General features: G+C 42.6%; 1 protein-coding gene across 1 annotated transcript in view; it reads right to left on the reverse strand.

Annotated features, from left to right (window-relative positions):
- Positions 1 to 523: 523 nt before the first annotated feature.
- Positions 524 to 27639, reverse strand: part of SIAH3 (siah E3 ubiquitin protein ligase family member 3) — a 70165-nt gene continuing 43049 nt past the window's right edge. The window contains exon 2 of the mRNA XM_012465178.3: positions 524 to 1290. Within this exon, the coding sequence (XP_012320601.1) occupies positions 616 to 1290 (675 nt within the window). The 3' untranslated portion in view covers positions 524 to 615. The remainder of the gene's footprint in view (positions 1291 to 27639) is intronic.

Here is a 27639-nt window from a genome sequence, read left to right on the forward strand (position 1 = left end):
CAGCACAGGATGACGCCTCTAGTCCAGCCTCCAGCCTTGCGGAGGAGACACCATCTCCTCATGCCTGGGTAGCCCAGCTTTGACTTTGAGGTTCCTGGGAATGTGTCAGAGTCGTGTCTGGCTGGTCTGAAATGTGATCCATCTCTGAGCGGGGCCCCTTCCCCAGCCTGCTGACTACACACGTTCAGATTTAGCTTGCTCTGAAATAGACTGAAAAGAGAAACAAGAAATGATTCTTACGCTAAGCCTCTCAACCCCAACAGTCTGCTTCATGGTGTTTTGATCCTTTCGAAAGCAGCAGAGAAAGGAATTGGAGGTGACAGGAAAAAACTATTCTGACTAAATCTTAGAAACGTTCTATAAAACAACACCAACAATACAGGACAAATGCTATGCCAAGATCTTGAATTACAGGATGTTTACATAATACAATGCTCATGGCAGACAAAGACTAAATCCCACAAAGTACCTGAGACAAAAAAAAAAAAAAAAATTAAATTAAAAAAAAGAAAGGAAGGAGAAGAATAAAAAGGAGTCTGGAGTCCCAGCACGGCACTGGGAGGTCCGAGGAGTTTCCTAGGGAGGCTGTGTGGGGAGCATCCAGGGCTCCCTGCCTCACATTTCAGCTTCTGAGGGGCGGACCTCCGTTGCGGTGATGGCAATCCCGATGGCAAGGCTGCCGTTGTCAGAGAAGAGCTGTGCCAGCGAGGTGTTGAGGACGAGGCAGTCCCCGTCAGTAATCACCGAGTCCATGCACTCAAGGACAGACCGGGGCGTGGCCTCCCACTTCAGACGCCGATGGTTTCTGTTGAGCTCCAGGCGATAGGTGAAGCAGTCGGCCTGGGTGGGGGTCCCAATCAGCATCATGGTGGCAAAGAACTGGGGGTGCCCCTCATGCCTCTCCTGTTTCCTCAGCACCAACAGAAAATGGTGGCCGAGGCAGGAGTGCATGATGATCCAATCAGCCGGCGCAGGCAGGTGCATGTCCGTGGCCAGGAAGACGATCTCAGCTCCCTGGAGGATGTCAACGCTGTGGATCTGCCGCAGGTGAGGCACCACCACCTCCAGGCAGCCTTCCCACTGGCAGGAGAACAAGGGGCACAGGCACAGGCAGGGCGTCACCGGGGTAGTGTGCAGCCCCGCCTCCTGGTGGTGGAGGTGGTGGGGGTGGGCATGGTGGCGGAGGTGGCGGTGGTGGCGGTGGTGGCAGTGGTGGTGGGTGAGATGGTGAGGGTGGAAGCTGCCTTGCTCTGGAGCGCTCTGAGTGACGGCGCGCCGACTGGACACATACTGTAAGGAAAGAGAACGTCAGTCGGAGGATGAGGTCTGTCTCTCCCTGGCTGTCACCACTCTGATGTTCAAAGTGTTAAAAGCAGACTCTCCAGTGCAGGCTGAGAAAGGGTCATTTCTAAAAAAAAAAAAAAAAACCCAAAAACAAGGGACAGAGTGGGCACCTTGGGGTGTGGGGTGTTGAGATTCTGAAATCTCAGTCCAAGAAAATGCAGTATTTATGCCTTTCTGGTTCTTTAATAAGATCCACAAGCAAATAGGCAATTTCCCCCTGAAGTAACATGCAGTGGGATGGTCATCAATCACAACAAAGACAGCTGTGGGTTTTTTTTGTTTGTTTTTTGTTTTTTCTTTTTTGATATTGTTGATATTTTTGTGCAGGCAATGGAGGTCAATAGATTTTTTTTTTTTCTATTTTGTCATAGTTATTAATTTTAGAACAAAGTTTACATAATGCCCATTTGTCCTTCCAGTGTAGCCTGGGGCTGTCCTGTCTTGGGTGCCCTTCTCCTGTGTTCTAAGACATCTGGTGGGATACGGAGCTGACGGTGTGCAGTGAGACCACAGTCCCTAAGGAGGGAGCCCCCGCTGTGACTCCTGAGACTTCACCACACCAGGCGCATTATCTACCCCATTTCTAGCTCTCTGCCCCAGAGCAGCTTCCCAGGGCCTCACCACCAGGCAGCCTCTACCTGGAGCATCTCCCCACCTTCTGTTCCTCATGGTGGTATGCCCACAAGTGCCCCCCCAAAACACAAAGAGCTGTGAGGACACCTTCTGATCAGGTGTCTGTGGACATTTATTGAGCATCTGCTGTGGCCAGGTCCTTGCAGGCAGCAGGGATACAGCTGTGAGTACAAGAGACACTATGTCTCTTGGTGTGGGTGGTACAGATATTAATACACTTATAATTAATTACAGTTTTGACAGAGGTCCTCCATGTGACATGAAGACTGTGATTCATATTTTTCGGCTTAAGAAACAGGCTTCTGTAATAACGTGATGGAGGCTGCAAAACCGGTAAGTGAAAGACTGGGATTCATTTTCATGCCCCTGACTCTGAACACAGGAGCACAGCCCCATCCACTGATGCCTGCCTTCAGCTCCCTCCTCCGTTTCCTGAGTCCTTCTTTTCTGTAATTAGCCTGCATGATCTAGTCGCGTAGGGGAGGCGGCAGCTCTGCGGTGCACTCCAGGCATGAGTTGCTCACCTTGCAGCTGTTTCCTAGGCTGAACTCAGGTAGGAAGTGTCCCTTATGCCCTAGCTCTCCAAATACTTTCCGGACTTGAGATGCCTTTGGGCACTTGCCTCCTTGCCCTGCTTCAGTTCATTCCCAAAGTACAGAGGGTAGGGGTGAAGGTCACTTGCCACTGTTGCTGCCAGAGTTTCTGTCTACCCTGGCTCCCTGGGGTTAATAGTGAGCCAGCTAGCTTCCTTTCTTTAGGGCATTCAGGACACATGCACACAAACATGCACAGTCGTGCACGCAATACACATGCATGCACACACACACATATGCTCATGACACATACGTGCACACACATACCACACACAGTGCACTGGGATGGTCGCCCTAGTGATAGAGGTGGCCTGGAGGAGGCAGGGGCCAGATTGGCTCTCTCCTCTGCAGTTGTTAGTTCCATCTGCTAGTTTCTGCATTCTCCCCCGAGAAGTGTGATCTACAGGGCTCTTCCAGTAGCGCCCTTCCTGCCCCTGGATGGCAGCTGCTGGGCAGTCTGCTGTCCTCCATCCTGCAACCCCACCTGGTCCCCCTTTCCCAAGGGAGACAGTGGATCTTCAGCTGTGCAGGAACAAGCTGTGTTCCAGAATCCCGCTAGTGATGAGTCTGACTTATCGTGTGATATGCACTATGGAAGGAGGTATGTTTTGAATATTTCATTTAATTTTTCACAGAAAAGATCAATTTCCTTATTAAAAATAAAATTAAATCTGGCTTTGTGCTCACCTGTCTGCTGGTGGCATGGACCATTTAGTCATTGGGTTGGGGGGCTTCTCCCCTCTCCTGGGATCATGCAGGAAGTCTGGGGCCCACACCTTTCATCAGCCAGACTCAGGATCCTCCCATGGTCCTTCCACCATCTGCAGGCCCGGTAGGCAGGGAACCTTGTAGAAGATCGCTCAGGGTGGTGGGAAAAATTACAGGAAAGACGCAAACCTCTCAGCCTTCCAAGAAGGTTTACATCTTTCCTATAATTTTTCCCACCTCTCTGACCAATCTCCTACATAACCTTTTCTCCTATGCTCAAGAGGACCTGGTCTCAGGCTCTCATGAAAAACCCAAAAGGTCTCCCTCTTCCAGTCTCTGAAAAGGCCCCTCTCTCCCAGTCTTTACAACAAATAAGAGAAACATTTTATGTTTGTCTTATAGATGAAGAAACACATAGACACAGAGAGAGTGAGTCCCTTGCCCAAGTCACACAGCTCATAAGGGCTGCAGCTGGGAATGGAGCCCAGATCCGTTAACGGTGACAGATCATACACTGGGAAGATCATAGGCTGGAGGTCAAATGACTCTAGTCTGTTTCACTGTTTACCTGGACAGCAGCCTTAAGTCAGTTCTCTCATTGGCAAAATATTTATCTCAAGGGCATGTCAGGAGATCAAATGAGAGAATGCCTGTAAAACAGCATTACGAACTTTATCAAGTGTTTCCTCGAGAGGGCATTTCCATTTAGATGTGGTTTTGGGTGAAGACTTGGCAGTCTTCCACTTCAGTCTGTGCCTGCCTGTCTCCATTCTGATCAACTCACTTTCGCACACGAGCAGCAATTTGGGCTGAGCGCAGGCCACCAGAAAACCCTAACCTTACACTTAGCCTGGGGCTGCCAGTCCCAGTGCTGACCTGTGAGAACAGAGAGAATGTCCTATTCCCATTTAGAAATGGCCTCTGGGATTTCCCATATTCTTTCCCATTTCTCCATATTCTTCCCTGGATCCATTTTCCATCTTCTCTGTCCTGAACTGTGCAGCTAATGTCAGAGATGGGAAGTCAAATTAGTAGGGAGGGAGTGGGAAGAAATACCTGGATCTCCCTCTCTCCAGTCTCTGACAGTGCCTTGCACTGGTTAAACTCAAGCAGAAACTTACCAGCAAAAGGAGCCCAGCAGATGCACTCAGCAAGGTTTGGCTCCCTTTGAAAGTGGTACTGGGTCAGGCAGATGGGTGAAGATGGGTGAATGAAGATATTTGCACCTGCATGCAAATATATCCATTCCTCATATGTCATGCTGCTGATGTGAACAGGCTGGGGCTCTTGGTCTGTTTTGATGGGGCTTATGGCAGGGGGAGAGAGAAAGAGATGCCCATAATTAAGCCATTCAGCGTATATGTACACACCACCCATCATGGGTGAAGGGGCTGCAAATACTGAACAGAATTAGCTCCTTGTTCCTGCCTCACCAGCTCACTTTGATTGTGTGTTTTATAAAACAGTTCAAAAATGCAGGCTGCACCAGGGTATCTCAGAGCACCAAGTGGGGGAGGTAGCTATTCTAGCCAGTGTGAGGTGACATATAAACTGATTGAAGCGTAAAGGGTGAATTCTCTAGCAGAACAGGAAAAGGGCTTGCCGACAGGGAGAACGGCAGGTTTGAAGGAGCTGGGTAGGAAAGAACATGGATGTTCAAGAAGTGACAAGAAGTCCCAAGTGGCTGATAGGGAATCTGGTGGAGAGGGAGAGATGTTGGACCATATTGCCCAGGCCTTGTAAGCCTCGCTGAGGTTCTGAGATGGCACCCAGTGCACAGTGCGTATTAGCAGGAACATCCAAGAGACCCAGCTGTGTGCTTTAGGGAGCTCCTGTGGGCAGCACGATGCCCTCCATGCCTAGCAGCAGAACCTGCTGTAAGCTGGTGATCAGAATGGGGCCAGAAGCAAGAATCAACCCTTGTCCAACAAGCGGACCCCAGCAACGGTCATTCCCCATAGACTCTCCCAGTGCTTCCTTGTGGCTTCATCTTCCCCTGGCTGTTTTGTTTTTTAATTGCTGCCGTGTTACAAAGCAGCCAAGGGTATAATCCGAAGAGCCTGAAGTGAATAACTATGCAAATAGAGCGGGACATGATATACTCACTGAGACCTGTGCACTTGCTGTCACCCCGGGAATGTGCTGTGAAAAAAATGCAACCTTAATTTTTTTTATTTCTTCCTGCTCCATCTTCTGATGCAAAATACGTTTCATTTAAACGATCCTTGGGTGAGTGAGGTCACAGGGCTGCTGGCAGGGAGAAGGGATTCTTTTAATTGGCAAAATGCTAATCGTTTCAGAAAATGAATTCCAATCTTCCCATCTAATACAGTGGATGTGTGAGTAATTACTTTCCTTCACTAAACTGTTAATGCAACATTAGTGATTACACTAATTAAAACTAATGAACTCTTACAGACTGATAAACCCCTCAGTCAGTCAGTGGATGCCTTCCTTCCATTGGCTGTGTTTAACTCCCCATTTGGAAGAGAGATCTTGAATTAACCTTTAGAATAATGCACAAAATTGGGTTTAGCAATGTTAGGCTTTATAGGTTGAGCAAAATGCCTTCTCTAAGCGTTAGTGAGGCCATTTCCACTGAGGGTATAATTGAATTTAAAAACACATTCCTTAATTTGATCAGCCACACTCCCATGGTTGGTAATGGCCCTCCAAATCCTGGCTTCTGAAGGGGAAACCTGGCTCTAGAAATACCACATGACTCTTTCTCTGGCCTCTGCTCCCTGAGGTCAGCAAGCTCACTGAGGATTAGAGGAATGCTTTTCCTTTCCACTTGCCTATAGGAACACTGTCATGCATTTTAGCTGAAAGAGGATTTTGCACCCAATTTTACATGACAGGCACTTGCTTTGAGTTTGCGCGCAACCTTATTTGTGAATATTAATTAACTGAAGTCTTTAGTCCTGGGTGAAGTCGGGAAGGCAGGAATGCTATCAGTGCATTTCACACAAAGGGAGAATGAGCAGGTTGGGGTGGAGGGTAGGGTAACATTCCGCCGCAGGCATCAGAGTATTAAGGTAAAGTCCAGGTCTGAGCCAAGTTGGGAGTAAGGTCTGCTAGGAAGGGAGAGTGACTACTCCAGAACTGTGCCCTGCACACAAAACTCAGGAGGACTTCAGATGCTTCCAAACAGATAAGAAATAAATTAAACCAAGAGAGAAAACAACAGTAAGGTTTTTACCACCTGGGATAGGAACATCTTAATCAGAAAATGTATCCTCCTCCATACCAGATTCAGCTCTTGCTACATAGATAGATGAGATCTTCACATGGACAGTATGAGCATATCTGCAATTTCCTTTAAAATACTTTTGTATAGAGAATATGATATAAATCTATCATCTATCTATCTATCTATCCATCCGTTTTGAGAGAGTCTTGCTCTGTCACCCAGGCTGGAGTACAGTGACATGGTCTCGGCTCACTGCAACCTCTGCTTCCTGGGTTCAAGTGATTCTCCTGCCCCAGTTTTCCAAGTATCTGGAATTACAGGCGCCTGCCACATCTGGCTAATTTTTGTATTTTTAGTAGAGACAGCATTTCACCATGTTGACCAGCTGATCTCAAACTCCTGACTTCAAGTGATCTGCCTGCCTCAACCTCACAAAGTGTTGAGATTACAGATGTAAACCACCACACCTGGCCTAAACGTATATATTTTTAAACTATCTCTAGGGCCTGTCAATTCCTGAATCAGGAGTTCAAACATCAAGGTAATCACCTACCATTTTTTTTGGAAAAGTTCATACCTGAGATAGTGACTACACTACAGTGGCCTTGATTAGTATCCATAGTTCAGATTCACATCAGATGCTGCTAGTTAATACTTCCACAAATGTTTTTGTTGGTGAAGTTAGTAGTTTGTTAATCGGCATAACAGATGATGGAAATGGGTCTAGTAAATGAAATGAGTGGTTTTTGAGCTGTGAAAATTAGTTAAAAGTGCAGAGAGATTTCTTACTTTATGAATGGGCCTGGAAAGCTGGTTCCCTAAATATCCTCATGTTCAGCTGCTCAGTCAGGACTGCTGGTGCTCTGATGCCATTTCTTAACTGTATTGGAATGTTGCCTCTGAAATACCGCTGCATACAAATTTTCTTTACTGGTGATCAAAATTTTGTAACTTGAGTGTGGAGACACTGGTTAGTACACACAGAAGCCTTAAGTCTTGAACTATCTATGCCATTGATTATCTAGAAAAGAGGCTAATATAGGCTGTGACTTTGAAAAGATAAGTTTGTGAACAAAACTGTTTAAAACCAAGACTTATGGGTGCAAAATAATGAAAAGGGTCCATATAGATGTCTTCATAGACACTGGTCCTATGATCTCAAAAGCCTTCTGACCAAGCTGGTCCTCTTATAAATGCATTTGCCAGACACCTGGGAAGGAATAGGTGGATGACACTGAAAAAAAATATGTCCCTGAGATTCCAGAGCCCTTTAGTTTCCAGATCCTTGCCCTTGGCTGACAAGCGTTAGCTGATTTATCCATGAATATTTTCCTGCTTGCTGATTGATTGCCTTCAGGACAGGGACTAATTTTTCCTGTGTCCTACTGCTAGTACAGTGCCCAACATGCAATATATGCTTGCCACATATTCATAGCACACATCGATGCATCAGTAACAGCTTCCAGTATGAGGGTTACACTGGTTCTGTTCTTTATATCATTCACATGTGCCAGCCACTGTCCCACCTGGCATTGTCTGAGACAGTCAGCTGCTGTAAGACGAGAATGCGGCTTCCCTACCTGACTTGTGAAGTAGTCATGCAGCAGTTAAGATCTGCCCAGGCAACTCACTACTTACTTCAACTTGCATTGAAAATCGCTAGTTACGGCCAGGCACAGAGGCTCATGCCTATAGTCCCAGGATTATGGGAGGCTGAGATGGGCAGATCACTTGAGCCCAGAAATTCGACACCAGCCTGAGCAACATGGCAAGACCTTGTCTCTACAAAGAACACAAAAATTAGCCAGTCAGCTATGGTCCCAGCCACTTGGATACTGAGATGAGAGGATTAGGTTAGCCCAGAGGTTGAGGATGCAGTGAGCTGAGATCATGCCACTGCACTTCAGCCTGGGCACAAGTGAGACCTTTTCTCAAAAAAAGAAAAAAAGAGGGCGATCCAAGATGGCCGAGAAGGAGCAGCTCTGGATTGCAGCTCCCAGTGAGAGCACGGAGGATGAGTGATCGCCACATTTCCAGATGGATTTTTATTGCCCACAGACCAGGAGATTCCTGGGCGGAGGAGTGCCATGGGTCTCCAGCGCAGCTGTTTTGGCTGGGGCCCGGGTCTCCACATAAAAACTCACATGGGTCTGGGCACCATTTCAGCTGGTGACTGGAGCACCTGGGAGACAGAGTCACCCATCCAACTGATAAGGGGACTGAATTAGGGAGCCAGGCCAGGAGATTCCCAGGTGAAAAAGCGCCAAGCGAGCGCAGTGGGTCGCCACACAAATCCAGGTGCCTTTTCAACGGTGACTGGAACACCTGGGAGACAGAGTCGCCCATTCAACTGAAAAAAAAAAGGGGAGGACTGAAACAGGGAGCCAGGCCAGGAGATTCCTGGGTGGAAAAGTGCCATGAGCCCCCAGTGCAGCTGTTTCAGCTGGCGCAGTCTCAGCACAAGAACTCACACAAATCTGGGCACCATTTCAACGGGTGACTGGAAGGCCTGGGAGACAGAGTTGCCCATTCAACTGAAAAAAAGGTGTCTGAGGCAGGGAGCCAGATAATCAGGCTTGGCCAGTCCCACTCCCACAAAGACCAGCAATCTGAAACACTCTGGATTGAGAGTTTCACAGCAAACACAGCTGAACCCGTGACGCTCCAGCTGTGGGGGAGGGGCATCTGCCATTACTGAGGCAGTCCACAACTACCGAGGTAGTCCGCAATTGCTGAGGCAGTCCGCCATTACAGAGAGAGTACGCCATTACAGAGAGAGTCTGCCATTACAGAGGTGGACCACCACTGCCAAGGCAGTTCTAACTATACCCCTATAAACATGCCTGCAAGGAAGTTCATGTGGCAGCTGGATGGAGCCCACAGCAGCTCAGCAATGCCTCTGCTGGCAGACTGTGACTAGGCTGCCGCCTCGCTGGGCAGGGCATCCCTGAAAAAAGGCAGCAGCACAACAGAAATTTATAAATAAAGCCCTACCTTCAGGGACAGAGCACCTGGTGGAAAAAAAGGCTGTTATGAGTTCTGCTGTAGCAGACTTAAATGTACATACCCAGCAACTCTGAATGGAACAACGGAGCTCACAGCTCAGCACTTGAGCTCCTATAAAGGACAGACTGTCTCCTTAAGCAGCTCCCCAACCCCCATATATCCTAAGAGTCACCTCATAAAGGAGAGCTCAGACTGACATCTGGCAGGTATCCTTCTGGGACAAAGATGGCAGAAGAAGAAACTGGTAGCAACCCTCACAGTTCTGCAGCCACTGCAGGTAAGCCCCAGGCAAGCAGGGTCTGCAGTGGACCTCCAGCAGTCCTACAGCAGAGGGGCCTGACTGTTAGAAGGAAAACTAAGAAACAGAAAGAAATAACTTCTCATCAACAAACAGGACGTCCACTCAGAGATCCCATCTGAAAGTCACCAACTACAAAGACCACAGGTAAATAAATCCACAAAGACGGGAAGAAACCAGTGCAAAAAGGATGAAAACACCCAAACCAGAACACCTCTCCTCCTCCAAGGGATCACAACTCCTCACCAGCAAGGGAACAAGGATGGATGGAGAATGAGTCTGATGAATTGACAGAAACAGGCTTCAGAAGGTAGGTAATAAGAAACTTCTCTGAGCTAAAAGAACATGTTCTAATTCAATGCAAAGAAACTAAAAACCTTAAAAAAAGGTTTGATGAAATGCTAATGAGAATAAACAGCTTAGAGAGGAATATAAATGAATTGATGGAGCTGAAAAACACAACATGAGAACTTCACAAAGCATACACAAGTTTCAATAGCCAAACTGACCAAGCAGAAGAAAGGATATCAGAGGTCGAAGATCAACTCAATGAAATAAAATGAAAAGGCAAGATTAGAGAAAAAAGAGTAAAAAGAAACAAAAAAGCCTCCAAGAAATATGGGATTATGTAAAAAGACCTAATCTATGTATACCTGAATGTGATGGTGAGAATGAATCCAAGCTGGAAAACACTCTTCAAAATATTATCCAGGATAACTTCCCCAACCTAGCAAGGCAGGCTAATATTCAAGTCCAGGAAATACAGAGAACACCATAAAGATATTCCTCAAGAAGAGCAACACCAAGGCACATAATCCTCAGATTCACCAGGGTTGAAATGAAGGAGAAAATGCTAAGGGCAGCCAGAGAGAAACGTCAGATCACCTACAAAGGGAAGCCCATCAGACTCACAGCGGATCTCTCAGCAGAAACCCTACAAGCCAGAAGAGAGTGGGGGCCAATATTCAACATCCTTAAAGAAAAGAACTTTCAACCCAGAATTTCATATCCAGCCAAACTAAGCTTCATAAACGAAGGAGAAATAAAATCCTTGATGAACAAGCAATTACTCAGAGATTTCATCACTACCAGGCCTGCTTTACAAGAGCTCCTGAAAGAAGCACTAAACACAGAAAGGAACAACCAGCACCAGCCACTCCAAAAATGTACCAAATGGTAAAGAGCATCAACACAATGAAGAAACTGCATCAACTAACAGGGAAAACAACCAGCTAGCATCAAAATGGCAGGATCAAATTCACATATAACAATATTAACCCTAAATGTAAATGGGCTAAACGCCCCAATCAAAAGACACAGACTGGCAAATTGGATAAAAAGCCAAAACCCATTGGTCTGCTGTATCCAGGAATCCCATGTCACATGCAAGGATACATATAGGCACATAATAAAGGGATGGAGGAAGATTTACCAAGCAAATGGAGAGAAAAAAAAAGCAGGAGTTGCAATCCTAGTCTCTGATAAAATAGACTTTAAACCAACAAAAATCAAAAGAGACAAAGAGGGCATTACATAATGGTAAAAATATCAATATAACACGAGCAGCTAATGATCCCAAATATATATGCACCCAATACAGGAGCACCCAGATACATAAAGCAAGTTCTTAATGACTTACAAAGAGACTTAGACTCCCACACAATAATAGTGGGAGACTTTAACACTCCACTGTCAATATTAGATCAATGAGACAGAAAATTAACAAGGATATCCAGGACTTGAACTCAGACCTGGACCAAGCAAACTTAATAGACATTTACAGAACTCTCCCCACCAAATCCACAAAATATACATTCTTCTCAGCACCACATCACACCTACTCTAAAATGCACCACATAATTGGAAGTAAATCACTCCTCAGCAAATGTAAAAGAATGGAAATCATAACAGTCTCTCAGACCACAGTGCAATCAAGTTAGAACTCAGAATTCAGAAACTAACTCAGAGCCACACAGCTTCATGGAAACTGAACAACTGGCTCTTGAATGTTGACTGGATAAACAATGAATGAATGCAGAAATAAAGATGTTTTGAAACCAACGGGAATGAAGACACAACATACCAGAATCTCTGGGACACATTTAAAGCAGTTTCCAGAGGAAAATATATAGCAATAAATGCCCACATAAGAAGCAAGGAAAGATCTAAAATCAACACCTATTGTCAAAATTGAAAGAGCTAGAGGAGCAAGATCAAAAAAACTCAAAACCTAGCAGAAGACAACAAATAACTAAGATTCAGAGCAGAACTGAAGGAGATAGAGACACAAAAAACCCTTAAAAAAAATCAATAAATCCAGGAGCTGTTTTTTTGAAAAGATCAGTAAAATAGACTACTAGCCAGATTAATAAAAAGGAAAAGCAAGAATAATCAAATAGATGCAATAAAAAATGATAAAGGGGATATCACCACAGATTCCGCAGAAATACAAACCACCATCAGAGATTACTACAAATAACTCTATGCACATAAACCAGTAAATCTGGAAGAAATGGATAAATTCCTGGACATTTGCATCTTTCCAAGCCTGAAGCAGGAAGAAGTTGAAACCCTGAATAGACTAATAACAAGGGCTGAAGTTGAGGCAGCAATTAATAGCCTACCCACCAAAAAAAGCCCAGGTCCAGATGGGTTCACAGACGAATTCTGCCAGACATACAAAGAGGAGCTGGTACCACTCCTTCTGAAACTATTCCAAACAATCCAAAAAGAGGGAATCCTTCCCAAATCATTTTGTGAGACCAACATCATCCTGATACCAAAACCCGGCAGAGACTCAACAAGAAAAGAAAACTTCAGGCCAATATCCATGATGAACATAGATGCAAAAATCTTCAGTAAAATATTGGCAAACTGATTGCAACAGCACATCAAAAAGCTTATCCACTGTGATCAAGTAGGCTTCATCCTGGGGATGCAAGGCTGGTTCAACATACACAAGTCTATAAACATAATTCACCACATAAGCAGAACCAAAGACAAAAACCACATGATTATCTCAATTGAGGCAGAGAAGGCCTTTGACAAAATTCAACAGCCCTTTATGGTAAAAACTCTCAATAAACTAGGTAGTGACGGAACGTATCTCAAAATAGTAAAAGCTATTTATGACAAACCCATAGCCGATATCATACTTCATGGGCAAAAACTGGAAGCATTCCCTTTAAAATCTGGCACTAGACAAGGATGCCCTCTCTCACCACTCCTATTCAATATAGTATTGGAAGTTCTAGCCAGAGCAATCAGGCAAGAAAAAGAAATAAATGGTATCCAATTAGGAAAGGAGGAAGTCAAATTGTCTCTATTTGCAGACAACATGATTGTATATTTAGAAGACCCCATTGTCTCAGCCCCAAATCTCCTAAAACTGATAAGCAACTTCAGCAAAGTCTCAGGATACAAAATCAATGTGCAGAAATCACAAGCATTCCTATACATCAATAACAGACTCTAAGAGAGCCAAATCAAGAACGAACTGCCATTCGCAATTGCTACAAAGAAAATAAAATACCTAGGAATACATCTAACAAAGAATGTAAAGGACCTCTTCAAGAGAACTACAAACCACTGCTCAAGAAAATAAGAGAGGACACAAACAGATGGAGAAACATTCCATGCTCATGGTTAGGAAGAATCAATATCGTGAAAATGGCCATACTGCCCAAAGTAATTTACAGATTCAACACTATCCCCATCAAGCTACCAATGACCTTCTTCACAGAACTGGAAAATCCACCTTAAACTTCATATGGAACCAAAAGAGAGTCCACATAGCCAAGTCGATTCTAAGCAAAAAGAACAAAGCTGGAGGCATCACTCTACCAGACTTCAAACTATACTACAAGGCTACAGTAATCAAAACAGCATGGTACTGGTACCAAAATTTTATGTATACATATATATATATATATATATATATATATAATATAATATATATGCATTTCATTGTGTTTTAGGTATTGGGGTACATGTAAGGAACATGTAAGATATATATATATATATGGCTAATGTATTTATTCCAAACAGGACTCAAATCAATAAGCCTTTCATGGAGAGCATCAGAGGTAATTTTGCAGTTGAAAACACTATGGCATTCCCAGAATGAGTACAGAGGATGTGAGCCCCATGATCCAATAAGCTCACTTCCAGAGATACACAAAGAAACCAAGAGGCCTTGTTGCCAGAAGCATTTAAGGATGATGTTTATGTGAACGGCATCTCAGTCACCCACATTCCTCATGGCACCATGTGGGATGCCTCCAGTCACAGACCTGCTAATCTGTGACACCAGGTAGGTGATACTGTCTGAGAGTTTCCCAGCACTAAGCAGGCAACAGAGGCTGAGGTCACAAATGCTCCTTATAGACTGGGACCTCTTTATTAAGACCAACTCCCCTAACAGCTTGGCATGGTTAGATAAAGAGTGTACTGCTTGTAATTTTATACTTTGAGTTCCTGCCTTGTCCAGGTTAGTTTCCTGGCACAAGCTGACACTTTGCACCCATTCATCTCTGACCCAGGAGTCTCATGTCTTCTATCAGCATCCATGAAACTGTGGCAGGTCACCTTGTGAGCTTGCAAGTAGGGGGTAAGATCTGAGCCCCTTTACAGTTATAATCAATAGCTGACAGATATGAGCATGATGTGATCAGAAAACATGCACACAAAATGTTTACAGCAGCACTAAATCATAGGAGCCAAAATCCAAAAATCACCAAATGTTCTAATGGGTAAATTGTGATATATTTACACAATGGAATAATATGCAACTATAATAAAAGAATGACCTACTGCTATACCCAACAACATGGATAGACCTCAAAAACATGTTGAATTTTTTAAAAAGCTAGACAAAGAATACCCATTGAAGAATTTTGTTTGAAGTTCAAAAACATGCAAAACTGATCAGTAACAGAGACTTGAACAGTGGTTATCTTTGTGTATGGACATATTGACTTGGTAGGACCTGAGGGAGCCCCAGAGGCCTGGAAATATTTTAACTCTTTGTCTGGGTGGGTGGTGGCTCTATGGATATGTGTATATATTCATATTTATGTGTAAAAATCCATTGAGGAATACCCTTAAGATCTGTATACTTCACTGCATGCTATACATCAATAAACAAAATAGAATGAAAGAAATACAGACAGAGAATGGAAGTATGTGGCTGTTATCTTCAGGTCACTGTTAAATGGATATATTTCATGGGGCTCAAGAACTCTAGGGGGTCTTTTCTTTCATTTTTTCACTTGTTCATTTGGCCTGTCTGTAGGTCTGGTAGCATCAGGTTGCCTGAGATGCCAGTAGCTAGGTGGATTGGAGGATGGGAATGAGAGTCAGATCAGGGAGGGGCCCAGGGAGCATGAGTCTCGTGGCTTAGAGAGGTGGGGTCATGGCTGACACTCCCAGAAAGACGCAGGACCTGGAAACCCAGGAGATAAGGTGCTGAAGGTGTTCACGCTGTGCCTGGAGTGGCACTGGACTTGCCCTTTGGTCCTAGTGCAGAAAGCTCCTCTCCGAGATTAGACTTGGGGGCTAAGGCCTGACACTAGTGCCATGGCCTGGTTGTAGTATCGTAGGAGGTGCACCCTGACTTTGTGTGAATGGCTCCTCCTCTCTGCAATGTGGCTCTCCTCACCCCAAGCTGGGGGACAGAGCAACCATAAAAAGCTGCTGACAGCTCCAAGTAAATCCCCTTAAGCAAGGTAGGGCAGATGTTTTATTGACTCTAAATCTTTGCTAGTAGCTGGGTACATATTTAATAAAAATCTTAGGTTTGAGGGGCTAGGATGGGAAGGTAGAAGGGAGGATTCCTGCCCCCAGGGCTTGGGAGGCTGGCAGGCTGGCCAGTCCCTAAAAGCTCATTCATTCAATGTTCATCTTTGGGTTATTATAGTCACCGAGTATCTCTAAGGAACAAGTTTATTAGTGTCTGCTAAGATAATTAGCCTAATCTACTTCAAGGCAATTTAAATAGTCTCTATGTAGGAATTTTTTTTAACACCATTCACCATGACTACATTTCAACATTTCTTCTATTTCTTTCCTATTTCCCCCATTGGAGGGTGCTCAATTTTTACAAGAGTGCCATGCTCTCCAGTAGCCCAAGGGGAAGGAGATGAAGTCCCCAGGCTCCAGCTCAGCCTTCTCTCAGGCCAGGAGTGGTCCAGTCTGCATAATACCTGAAGCTTGGGTGACCTCTAGGATCATTCTAAAGGCTGGACATTCTTCCTCTCTGTCTGCATTTCCCCATCCTCTAAGGGGTACTGTAGAAGGGAAGGTACATACACAGCTTCAACGGATCCGAGGCACTTGATTTTCTACCCTGCACTTGTAAAAATCTCTCATAACTTCCCTTGCAGCTACACAAGCCACAAAACTCTCCATTCATGAGTCTGCAGAGAGAGGGTTAGACCAGCAATCCTCAAACACTGTGCAGGGTGCACACAAATCACCTGGGCATCTCGTTAAAATGCACACTCTGATGCAGTAGGTCTGGGATGGGGCTGAGATTCTGCATTTCTAACCAGCTCCCACGGTTGTCAGAGCTGCTGGGTCACAGACCACACTGTGAAGGGCAAGGAGCTACAGCCACTCATCCTTGCCCACTGACATCATGCCAGGAATCCCTCTTCCTTCACAAAAGCCCTAACATCCCTTTAGGAATCAAATAGCAGATTCTTAATAACCTCTGACATCTCTTTCTAGCTCTCTGATTCCCTAACAAGTCCCTGCAGGGCCCATGGTGACTTTCATGATGGCGGTAATAGGGTTGCCCTGTTCCAGCGGGGGAGCACCTTGATTTGTTAATCATGCAGTGTCCCCTTGCAGACAGCTTGGTAACACGGGACTTCACTGGGGGCAGAGAAGAAGCAGAGCTGTGAGGAAATTCTTAAGCAGCAAATGGGAAATTTATCTTCTTTAACAGTATTTAAATTCATTTGTTAAGAGAGAGCTTTGCTTTAATTAATAAATTCTCCATTTTTATGGCTACTTGTAATTCCTTACTATTTAGTTTAATTGGGTTTTCATGTTCAGAATTTAGAAACGGCTTCCTCTTTTTAGTTTTAAATAGTAATACATAAATAAATATCACGCTTTTCAGCAGGGCCCATTGATTTCCATACCATTCTGCTGTTACACAGTGAACCCATTCAATCAATCAATCAATCAATCATCCATGCAACAAATATAAATTCAGCACTCACTACAGGCTGTGGGAGATGATGGGTATAAAACGGTGAACAGAGAAAATGTGGTCCCTATCCTCAGAGAGCTTACTTTTCTACTGGGGTTGGGGGAATTGCTTCTGGGAGTCAGGCCAGGATTTGTAGGGGAACATTCAGGATGGTATCCTGTCTTTTAATATAATCAAATGGGAGGTAATTTAGACTACCAATCACACACAACCAATTGGTATTTAGTTAAATTGTCTTAAACTTTGCACTGGAACTGTCTAGATGAGGCAATGCTCTAACTATAACCAGACCAGTCGTGGCTTTGCTCACTTCAGCACTGGCCCTATAGAAGCTCTCCCTGCAATCACCTCCAGCAGAGCCCTGAACCACTTCTGGTTTGGAGCTTCCTGATTCAGGAACTGCTGTTTGTGCAAATACATTTTTAAAAATTATAATGTACCAAAGTTTATCTTTCAACGGATCCAAGTGCAAATTATCCTATCTTGTTCCATGATTCTAATATGGTGACTAATTCTTTTGGAAGACAAGTTGGTGATGGCACTAAAGCCTTCCTCTGTAAAACACAGAAATAGCAAGTCCTCGATCCCAGATTTGCTAATGTACCAGCCTCACAACCAGTAGTCAGAATGAACCAGGGCCTCTTCACGTCCTCCCTGCTGCCAGAACTCGGCCTATCCACAGCACTAGATCCTGGCCAAGCACTTAACAGTAATTCCCTGGGTAATCTTCACAAGTCATTATACACAGACCTCAGGATGAAACTTCAATTTCCCTGCATTGGCTGACATAGGGAATTGAGGCATAAATGGGCAGATGGGGTTGAGGCAGGAGCACGTGGCACGAAGGGGCATGGAGAACGGAGGTATGGGTTCAGGTCTTCCCTCCTTAGGTGACCAAGGATAGTTCCTTTCACTTTTTTCAGACCTTAATTTCCATGACGATAGAACAAGAATGATGTCTATCTCCCTCCTGGATAATAGGAGGAATGCATTAAAATGTGTTTTAAATGGTAAGATCCATTTGGAAGAAAGTATCATATGGATGCAAATCATGGAAGGGCATGCTTGAAATATGGAATGGTCCTGGCTAACGCCTGCTGAGTGTCAGTTCTAACCACATCACATGCCTCATCTCACTTAACCTTCACGTGGCCTCCAGGAGGTAGGCATCATTATCACAGCAGTTTGTACCCAGGGACACTAGAGCACAGGATGGAAGAGGGTCTTTCCTAAGACCTGGGGGTTGGTGGTAGTGGAGCTGGGCTTTGATTCTCCAGATTCTGGCTGCAGAGTGTGGGGCTGTGCCCCAGGCTTCCCATTCCTCTCCCTGCAATCAGCCAGCAGCACTCAATTATCCCCACGTGGATTACCTGCAGCTCATATTTCATTTCATTCCAAGCTGACTTTTCCCTGCCAACCAGCTTAGCTCATTTAGTTGGGAGGGGAGCTAAGGGAGTTAGAACTAATCCTAATATTAAGTAAAGAGCAAAGCATAATTAGGAAGATACATCTTCTGGGGGGGAAAATGTGTGTAACATATTCCAAAGTCAAGCATGGGTGATTTTTCCCATCTTAGATGATCCACATCACTGTTCTCTCTTTCTCTTTATAGCACAGATAACTATGGGTTAATGACATTGTTTTTAAACTTAATTTTTTCTGATTAGTAGACCATGTATTCTCATCAAGAAATATTTAAAAGAGTCTGCACGGTATAAAGAAGAGGATAGAAAACTCTCAGTACGCCACCATCCTGATAGTACCACTGTTAACATTTTGGCATGTACTTTTTTCAATGCCATTTTCAACGTAAATGTCTAAATATTGCACATGTAGTCTTGCAAACTGTTTTTTTCTACTTGATATCTTGTGGAACAATACGCGTCAAGCGATGTAGATGAACACCATTATTTTTAGTGGCTCCGCTGGCCTTGGAGAATGCATATGAATGTAGCATAATTGGTTTTATTCAAACCTAGCTAAGAGAGACACAATTGCCTCATGCATCCAATTATTTATTTGTTCATTGATTCCGCAAACCTGCCAGATATTGCAGATGAAAAGCAAAATAAAGTGTAGTTCAGAGTCTCAAAGAATTTTCTGTCTTGTCTCAGAGTCACTGCGTCAATTTCTTTTTGGCCCAATCTCTTGACCTCTGCTGCCCGCCTCCCGCCCTCCTTGTCCACATGACCCAAGAAGCAGCTTGCTTTGTTGTTGGAAGCAGCCAGGCCTTATTCGCTGACCCTCCCCCACTTCCAATCCCTTCCTTTTTTGCCTCTGGGTTTAACAGTGGCATAAAACTAATTTATAGCTCTTGCTAGGAAGAGGACAAATTTTCATCTCAGCCCGTCATGCGAAAAGCACTAGTACAAATGAATAATTGTTGACCCATGCTACCTATTAGAGATTGTGCTTGGATCACCTCTTTCGTTGTTTTAACACAAAAAATTAAGGGCCCTGGCAAGGGCTTCCATGGGAACTGAATTGGTAATGAGATAGAACATCGTCTTTGTGGGCGACCTCTCCTGGCGCCATATTCACAAGGGAGAGGGGGATGAAGCCTCACTTCCACAATGATGCCATGAGAAGGGTAGACTCTGCCTGTGTCCACCTTTGATTTTAAGCTCAGGGTCATGTTCTACCAGGATCCTTATCCATCAGCATATGCCTGTGAAGCAACTAGAATATGCTGGACACTGTGTGAAGCGATGAGGTGGCCATGGCTATAGACATTGCTATTTTGGCCTCCGGGAGCTTGCCAGCACCTGACATATGTGAAGCCATATGCTTCTGCAATATACGCGTGCATGGAGTGATGCAGGGTACGTTCTCCCTCAGTACCAAATGGCTTGAGTTGCAGGAAAAGGTTTGTGTTGGTGGTGACTCTTGAAATGGATTAGAAACAACAGAGGAACTCTGGATAGTGGAGGGATGAGAGACGAACACTCCTGGAAGACAGATGACATCCCCGAATGCAGGGAGGAGCTGTGCTTTCCACGGACTGGTGAGGCCTTGGCAGAACAAGGAGAAATGAGGCTAAGCAAGGAAAGTGCAATGAGATTACAGAGAGCTTTGAAAGCAAGACGAGAGGAAGAAGGGCAGAAGGAGTTTCACAACACTTGATTGGTTCCATGTCCTGGATATGTGACCATGACTTGCAGGCTGTATTGAATATAATATGTTTTATAATATTAGGGACTAAAAATTACAATGAAAATGTGTTTGTATACAGCCTTTCACCCAACTGGAGCTCAACATTTCCTTAATAACTTGTTGCATTATTCTTATGCCATCTCTCTGGTCAAGAACTATTACCTTGAACCATCATTTCAACATTTTACAAAGTGTTTTCATACCTAGTATCTTATGTAATTTTGAATATAGGTAAGGTCAAGTGCTTTGGTCACCCGGGGAATAACATCTGCTGGCTGACATTCGCCATGCTTCAGGCATTGGTCTAGGCAAGCAGATGAAGATCTCGAGGGCCTGCAGGGCTGGGTTTTGATGGAAATCCTGCCTGTCCATGCTGATTCATTGGAGGACATAGGTAGCAGGAAGGGAAGATGCCCTTCCTGGAAACTGTGATATTACACAAGAGAATCAACTGAAAGATTGTTACAGAGTAAGAAAGTTTGGGGCCAGGCGCGGTGGCTCATGCCTGTAGTCCCAGCACTTTGGGAGGCTGAGGTGGGTGGATCACTTGAGGTCAGGAGTTTGAGACCAGCTTGGCCAAGATGTGAAACTCCATCTCTACTAAAAATACAAAAATTAGCTGGGCATGGTGGCATGCGCCTATAGTCCCAGCTACTCAGGAGGCTGAGGCAGGAGAATTGCTTGAACACCAGAGGCAGAAGTTACAGTGAGCCGAGATCACACCACTGCACTCCAGCCTGGCGCCTGGTGACAGAGCAAGACTCGGTGTCTCAAAAAAAAAAAGAATAGTGGGAAAAGCTTCTGGATATTTACGATGATTCTCAGCAGAGGTATTCACTCCCAGACACTGGGGAGCTGCATTTGCTGTCACTAGAAACCCCGACTAATATCTTGGGATAGGCCATGGGGATACTCTGGGATAATGCAATATTCTAAAACAGAGATCAGAGGTCTTGGTGAGACTTAGGATGCCCCCAGCTAGCTCCAGATCTACATTCAGCATGTTGCCATCCCAAATTAATTGATTAATATGCATTAGCCTAGATAAAGAAGGCAGAGCAAGGAGGCTGGATCAAAGCAGCTGCAGACTAGAAAGCCTGCTTGGCATGGTGTGGGCAGAAGTGCCTTCATCTTTTAAGTAGTTTGAAAGTGAGAGCTGCATTCTGTATAACTCTGTCTTGCTCAGGTCACAGGTGCATATACAGCAAGTGATCAGGTAGTCCCTATTGATATGCCTAAAGCTGGAGTATATGGATTTAGTTTTATTCATTCATTCATTCATTCATCAAACTTTATCAGCCCTCTTTTATGTGCCAGATCCTGGTGATAAAATAATAAATAATACCCAATGTCTGATCCCAAAAGAGTGTAGAGTCTAATGGGGGTTGGCTGGAAAACAGACAACTACAAGAGAATGTGTGATAAGTGCTATGATAGAAATAAGCCCAGGGAGCTGTGGGACCACAGAGGAAAGACAATTCCATTATGGAGTATATATGCAAAAGAAAACTCTGGCCAAGGAAGGTCTCATGGAGGAGGTGGTAGCTGAGCTGGGTCTTGAAGGGTGAATGGGAATTATCTTGGGAAAGGATAGTTTCTAGGGAGAAGGAAAGAACATTCAGGTAGACAACAAGCAAGGACATGTAGAAATCAGCAGCCCTGAAAGCTACAAATTATTCTGCAATCCTGGAAGGTCAAGGTAGTTGAGGTCCAGGTGAGTGGAAATGATGAGAAATTACACAGATGAGGCCTCTGAACTACATATGAGTCTGAGTCCTATTATCAGGATTTTAAGGGGGATATGGACAAAGACGACATAAGAAAATCCTAATAAAAAATTTCAGGTAGGTGGGGTAAGATGTAAAGAAGGATATAAGGCGAGTAGTAGTTACGAAAATCCATATTTTTATCCAATTACCTACGACCAATTGTAGAGATACATACAATTGTACACTGAAAACACACTGATTCCTAAAAAGTAAACTGTGGTTGGAACTTTTACAAAAATAATTATTCTACACATTAAATTTTTAAAAATAAAAGCTATATATTATTTAGGTAAGTTTGTTATTACCATTAATTCCATTAACATATTTAATATTAATATATTGTTATTACTACATGCTACAACATAGATAAACCTTGAAAACATCAAGTCAAAGAAGCCAGTGGCGAACAACCACATATTTTATAATTCTATTTATATGAAATGTCCAGAATAGGCAAATCCATAGATACAGAAAGAAGATGGGTTGCTGAGGGTTGGAAGAGGGGAGGGGGGGTGTGGTCGCTAACAAATATGGGATTTTTGGGGGGTGACGAAAATGTTCCAAAACTAGATAATGGTAATGGTTGTGCAACTCTGTGAATATACTAAAATCAATTTAATTATACACTTAAAAAATATGTAATACCTCAAAATATTAAAAGCCATCTATGACAAACCGACAGCCAACATTATACTGAAGGGGTAAAATCTGGAAGCATTCCCCTTAAGAACTGAAACACGACAAGGATGGCCGTTCTCACTATTCCTATTCAACATAGCATTGGAAGTCCTAGCCAGAGCAATCAGGCAAGAGAAGGAAATAAAAGGTATCCAAATAGGAAATTCTATACCTAGAAAACCCTAAAGACCCCACCAAAAGGATCCTAGAGGTGATAAACGACTTCAGTAAAGTTTTAGGATACAAAATCGATGTATAAAAATTGGCAGCATTTTATACACCAATAATGTTCAAGCTGAGTCAAATCAAGAACGCAATCCCATTAATAACACACACTCACACACACACATACACACACTACTTTGGAATACATCTAACCAAGTAAGTGAAATATCTCTATAAGGAGAACTACAAAACACTGCTTAAAGAAATCATAGATGATACAAACAAATAAAAAGGCTTCCTACACTCAATATTGTTAAAATGGCCGTACTACCCAAAGCCATCTACAGACTCAATGCTATTCCTATCAAACTATCAAAATCATCTTTCACAGAATTAGAAAAAAAAAACGATTCTAAAATTTGTATGGAACCAAAAAAAGAGCATGAATAGCAAAAGCAATATTAAAAAGAAGAAAGTTGGAGGTATCACACTACCCAACTTCAAACTATACTACAAGGCTACGGTAACCAAAACAGCACGATACTAGTATAAAAACAGACCATAGACCAATGGAACAGGATAGAAAGCCCAAAAAGCTGCACAATTACAATCATCTGATCTTTGATAAAGTTGACAATAAAAAGCAATGGGAAAAGGACTTCCTATTCAATAAATTGTGCCCAGATAATTAGCCAGCTATATGCAGAAGAATGAAACTGGACCTCTACCTTTCACCATATGTAAAAATTAGCTCAAGATAGATTAGAAACTTAAATGTAAGACCTCAAGCTATAAAAATCTTAGAAGAAAACTAGACATAGGCCTTGGCAAAGAATTTATGACTAAGTTCCTAAAAGCAATTGCAACAAAAACAGAAATTGACAAGTGGGACCTAATTAAACTAAAGAGCTCTGTACAACAAAAGAAACTATCAACATGCCAAGCAGACAATCTACAGAATAGAAGAAAATATTTCCAAACTATGCATCTGACAAAGGTCTAATGTCCAGAATCTATAAGAAACCCAATTCAACAAGCAAAAACAACTCCATTAAAAAATGGGCAAAGGACATGACAGACACTTCTCAAAAGAAGACATACATGTGGCCTACAAATATATGAAAAAATGCTCAACATCATTAATTATCAGAAAAATGTAGATCAAAACCACAGTGAGATGCCATTTTGGCCCCATCAGAATGGCTATTAAAAAGACAAAAAAATATATATAACATGTTGATGAAGTTGTGAAGAAAAGGGAACACTTATATACTGTTGGTGGAAATATAAATTAGTTCAGCCACTATGGAAAGCAGTTTGGATATTTCTCAAAGAATTTAAAACAAAACTACCATTAGACCCAGGAATTCCATTATGGAGTATATATGCAAAGGAAAAGAAATTATTCTGGCAAAAAGACGCACACACTCATATTTTCATCACAGCACTCCTTACAATAGCAAAGACATGGAATCAACCCAGGTGCCCATCGGTGGTAGATTGGATAAAGAAAATGTGGTACATATACACCATGGAATACTACACAGCCATAAAGAAGAATGAAATCATGTCCTTTGCAGCAATATGGATGAAGCTGGAGGCCATGATACTAAGCAAACTAATGCAGGAACAGAAAACCAAATACCACATGTTCTCACTTATAACTTGGAGCTAAACACTGAGTACACATGGACATAAAGATGGGACTGATAGACACTGGGGACTATGAGAGTGGGGAGGGTAGAAGGGGGACAAGGGTTGACAAAGTACCTATTGGGTACTACACTCACTACCTGGATGACAGGATTATTCATATACCAAATCTTAATGACACGCAATTTACCTATGTAACAAACCTGCACATATACCCCCTAAACTTAAAAGTTGAAGAAAATAAATAAAAATTTAGAGGTATGTGAATTTTATTTCAATAAAACTGTTATAAGAATAGTAAAAGACAGAAACTTCCTTAACAAGGAAGAAACTTAAATGTAAGACCTCAGTCCTTAACAAGTAGACTGACATTTTTAATGGGTACACTCTGGAAGCATCACTGAAATCAGAAACAAACCATGAATGTTCACTATATTACTATTATTTAACATTCCACAGGAAGTAGCCAATGCAATTTGACAGGAAAAATGAAATAAAAGGTATAAAAATTTGGAAATGAGAGAACCAACTGGAAAAAAATCATAAAATGTGAAGAATTCAGTAAAGCGCAAATTTAGTAAATATAAACCAATTTACACGCATTCAAATAAGAAGTAGCTGTTCATATTAAAAAGAACACCTTGGAATAAATTTTATAAGAAACAGTCATAGGCTATTAAAAAAACTCATAAAATGCTACTGAAGAACACTGAGAAAAAACTGAGTAAATAAAATTATCATCTATTCAATAAGATGGTTCACTGTTATAAATATGTTGATATTCCCAAAAATTAACAAGATCATAATAAATATACCAGAATAGTAAAAAACCCAAGTAATTTAAAAAGTTTATATGGAAAAAATAAATGTGTAATTATAGTCAGGCTATTGCTGAAAAATAGTTATGAAGGAGACCATCCAATCAAATTGTAAAACACAGAATAAAGCTGCAGTATTAAAACATGGCGATTCACATGCATGAGAAAACAAAGCAGACTGATAGACCAGCACAGAGACCCAAATACACATGGATCTATTTATTACATTTAGTAGAGCAGGAAGTTCAGCATTGTGTATTATTAGAGAAAAAAAAAATCCCCCCACCCTCCTACTGAGTTTTAAAATCTGCATCCCCATTCGCCTAGAGGGGCACAGAAGCAGGAGAGAACTCATGGACCTAGAGAAGACTCAGTGTGTGAAAAAGTTAGGACACAGCAGCAATTTGCTGTGACCAGTGACTGGACACCAGATGGCAGCAAGGACTCTCAGCGGGTGTCAGTATGGACAGATGGCAACGGCTAGGAAGAATGCTCACCAAATGCAGTCACTGACATTACATATGCCCAGTAGCGTATTAGCTCACAAGATCTAATTGTTCAAGTTTTAGGAATTTTGTGAATTGATTGTTAAACACAGCCATTGTTAAAATTAAACAGTCATAATAATTTATGTTAACAACCCAGGTAGTAAATACTCAAAGCTCATTACTAAATATTTGATTACATTTTGCTATTAAATATGTTCTTAAGTTTGTTTACATATCTGCAAATCTGTATTTGTATCTGTCTCTGTATGGTAGAAATACTAAAAACCTCTCCCCAACTTCATGTACAATGATGTCGTGTTGGCAGCTTAAAATTAGTCATGATAGGAATGTTTACACCATGGCAATTGGCAAATGATATAAATCAGGGCTTCATTTTCTATTTTGTCGATTGTCTAGAGTAGACTGAAGAAAGTGATAAAGAAAATGTTAATAAGGGCAAACTAAACCTAAAAGTGTGCTGGTATATGGCTGTTACTTTGTGTTAAATAACACAAAAAATTGTGGAAATAGTCTTTTAGTATCCTAAAACTATTATCCAACTCAGCAAAGAAATATTCACGTCACCGAACAGTGAGTGATAATCTGACATTTATCTTTGCTGTTTCACTTGTATCTTGTTAAAATAAAAGAAAACATCAACCGACGTTTGTATTTAAGTCACACACGTTCATCAATAACATGGTGACTTTTTCCATGAACTGGATAGCCAGCATAGTCTGATTTTGTCAAATGATGGCTGAATTGTAACTGTAGGTTGGCTACAGATACAAGAATTCAACAAAACCAATACATTCTGTGTGGTTATATGAAATTTAAAATACAGAATATTGTATATTTTATTATTTATAAATTGTATTACACATACTTTATATCAGAAAAACTTATAATAAACTTATGTCCATATGTACATGCATACTTTTCTTATCTACCAGAACATTACTTCATAGGCCCCTCAGAACTTGGAATCAGCTCTAGGCAGAGTGGGAATCTCCATTCTGGTTAAGTTTCCATTCTTGATGGAATGGGAACTCAGAATATATATTAAGTTCAGTTATAGAGAAAAGAATGTTACATTGATTGCACATCTCAAATTATGAAGATGATTAAGATCTGTAACCATTCCACATCTGATAAGGCAAAGTAAACCTAAAAGCTGAACAAGGAGGCCCTGAGGCCTCCGTTTTCGCCTCCAGCAGTGCATCCCACACAGAGAATGAGTGGGCTTCCAACCCTATTGTAACAATATTGATGATCCCTGCCTGGTCCTGACTCATAAAAGAAGTTGATGTGGGTCAATGACTCCTGAAGTGGGCATAAATCCTGAGGCTGCCCTGCATAACCTCTGACCTTTCAGTGGCTGCTGCCTTAAGGTAATTGGCTCAGCCTCTAGGACTTAAGGTGGGAAGAATGCATGTGTTGGGGGCTGCGCAGAACTGAGACCTTTAAATGGACTCCATAATTTTTGTTCCACCCTTAAGGCTACACCAGAGATTTATAGACTGCGGTCTGAAAATCATTACAAATGCTAGACATGTTTTTTGTGTCCACGAATCTGCAGAATCCGAATCTCTGGACATTGTAACAGATGCCCCAGATAAATCGCAGATGCCCAGCAGAGATGGAGAGGCTGTGCCTCATGGAGAAATTGCCAGGGCAGAATTGTCTGCTTTGCTACCATCAGGAAAGTTTCAGTCAAGAATATCAATATTTGGGCCCTCTTTCTCTAGCCTGACCAAGATTGAAATCAGAAACTACTGGGCTGGAAAGTCCCCAGACTGCCTACCCAAGAAGCCCCTGTCTTCATTCAGACACTGTAAAATGTTTACAGTATATGGCTTTTTACAAAAGCAAGGGAAAACCATGTATGCATAATATGATTTAATGCTCTTATAAAAAATAT

Source organism: Aotus nancymaae, unplaced genomic scaffold (genome assembly GCF_030222135.1).
Source record: "Aotus nancymaae isolate 86718 unplaced genomic scaffold, 86718_ANA_hifiasm-v0.15.2.pri h1tg000009l, whole genome shotgun sequence".
Classification (NCBI taxonomy): Eukaryota; Metazoa; Chordata; class Mammalia; order Primates; family Aotidae; genus Aotus; species Aotus nancymaae.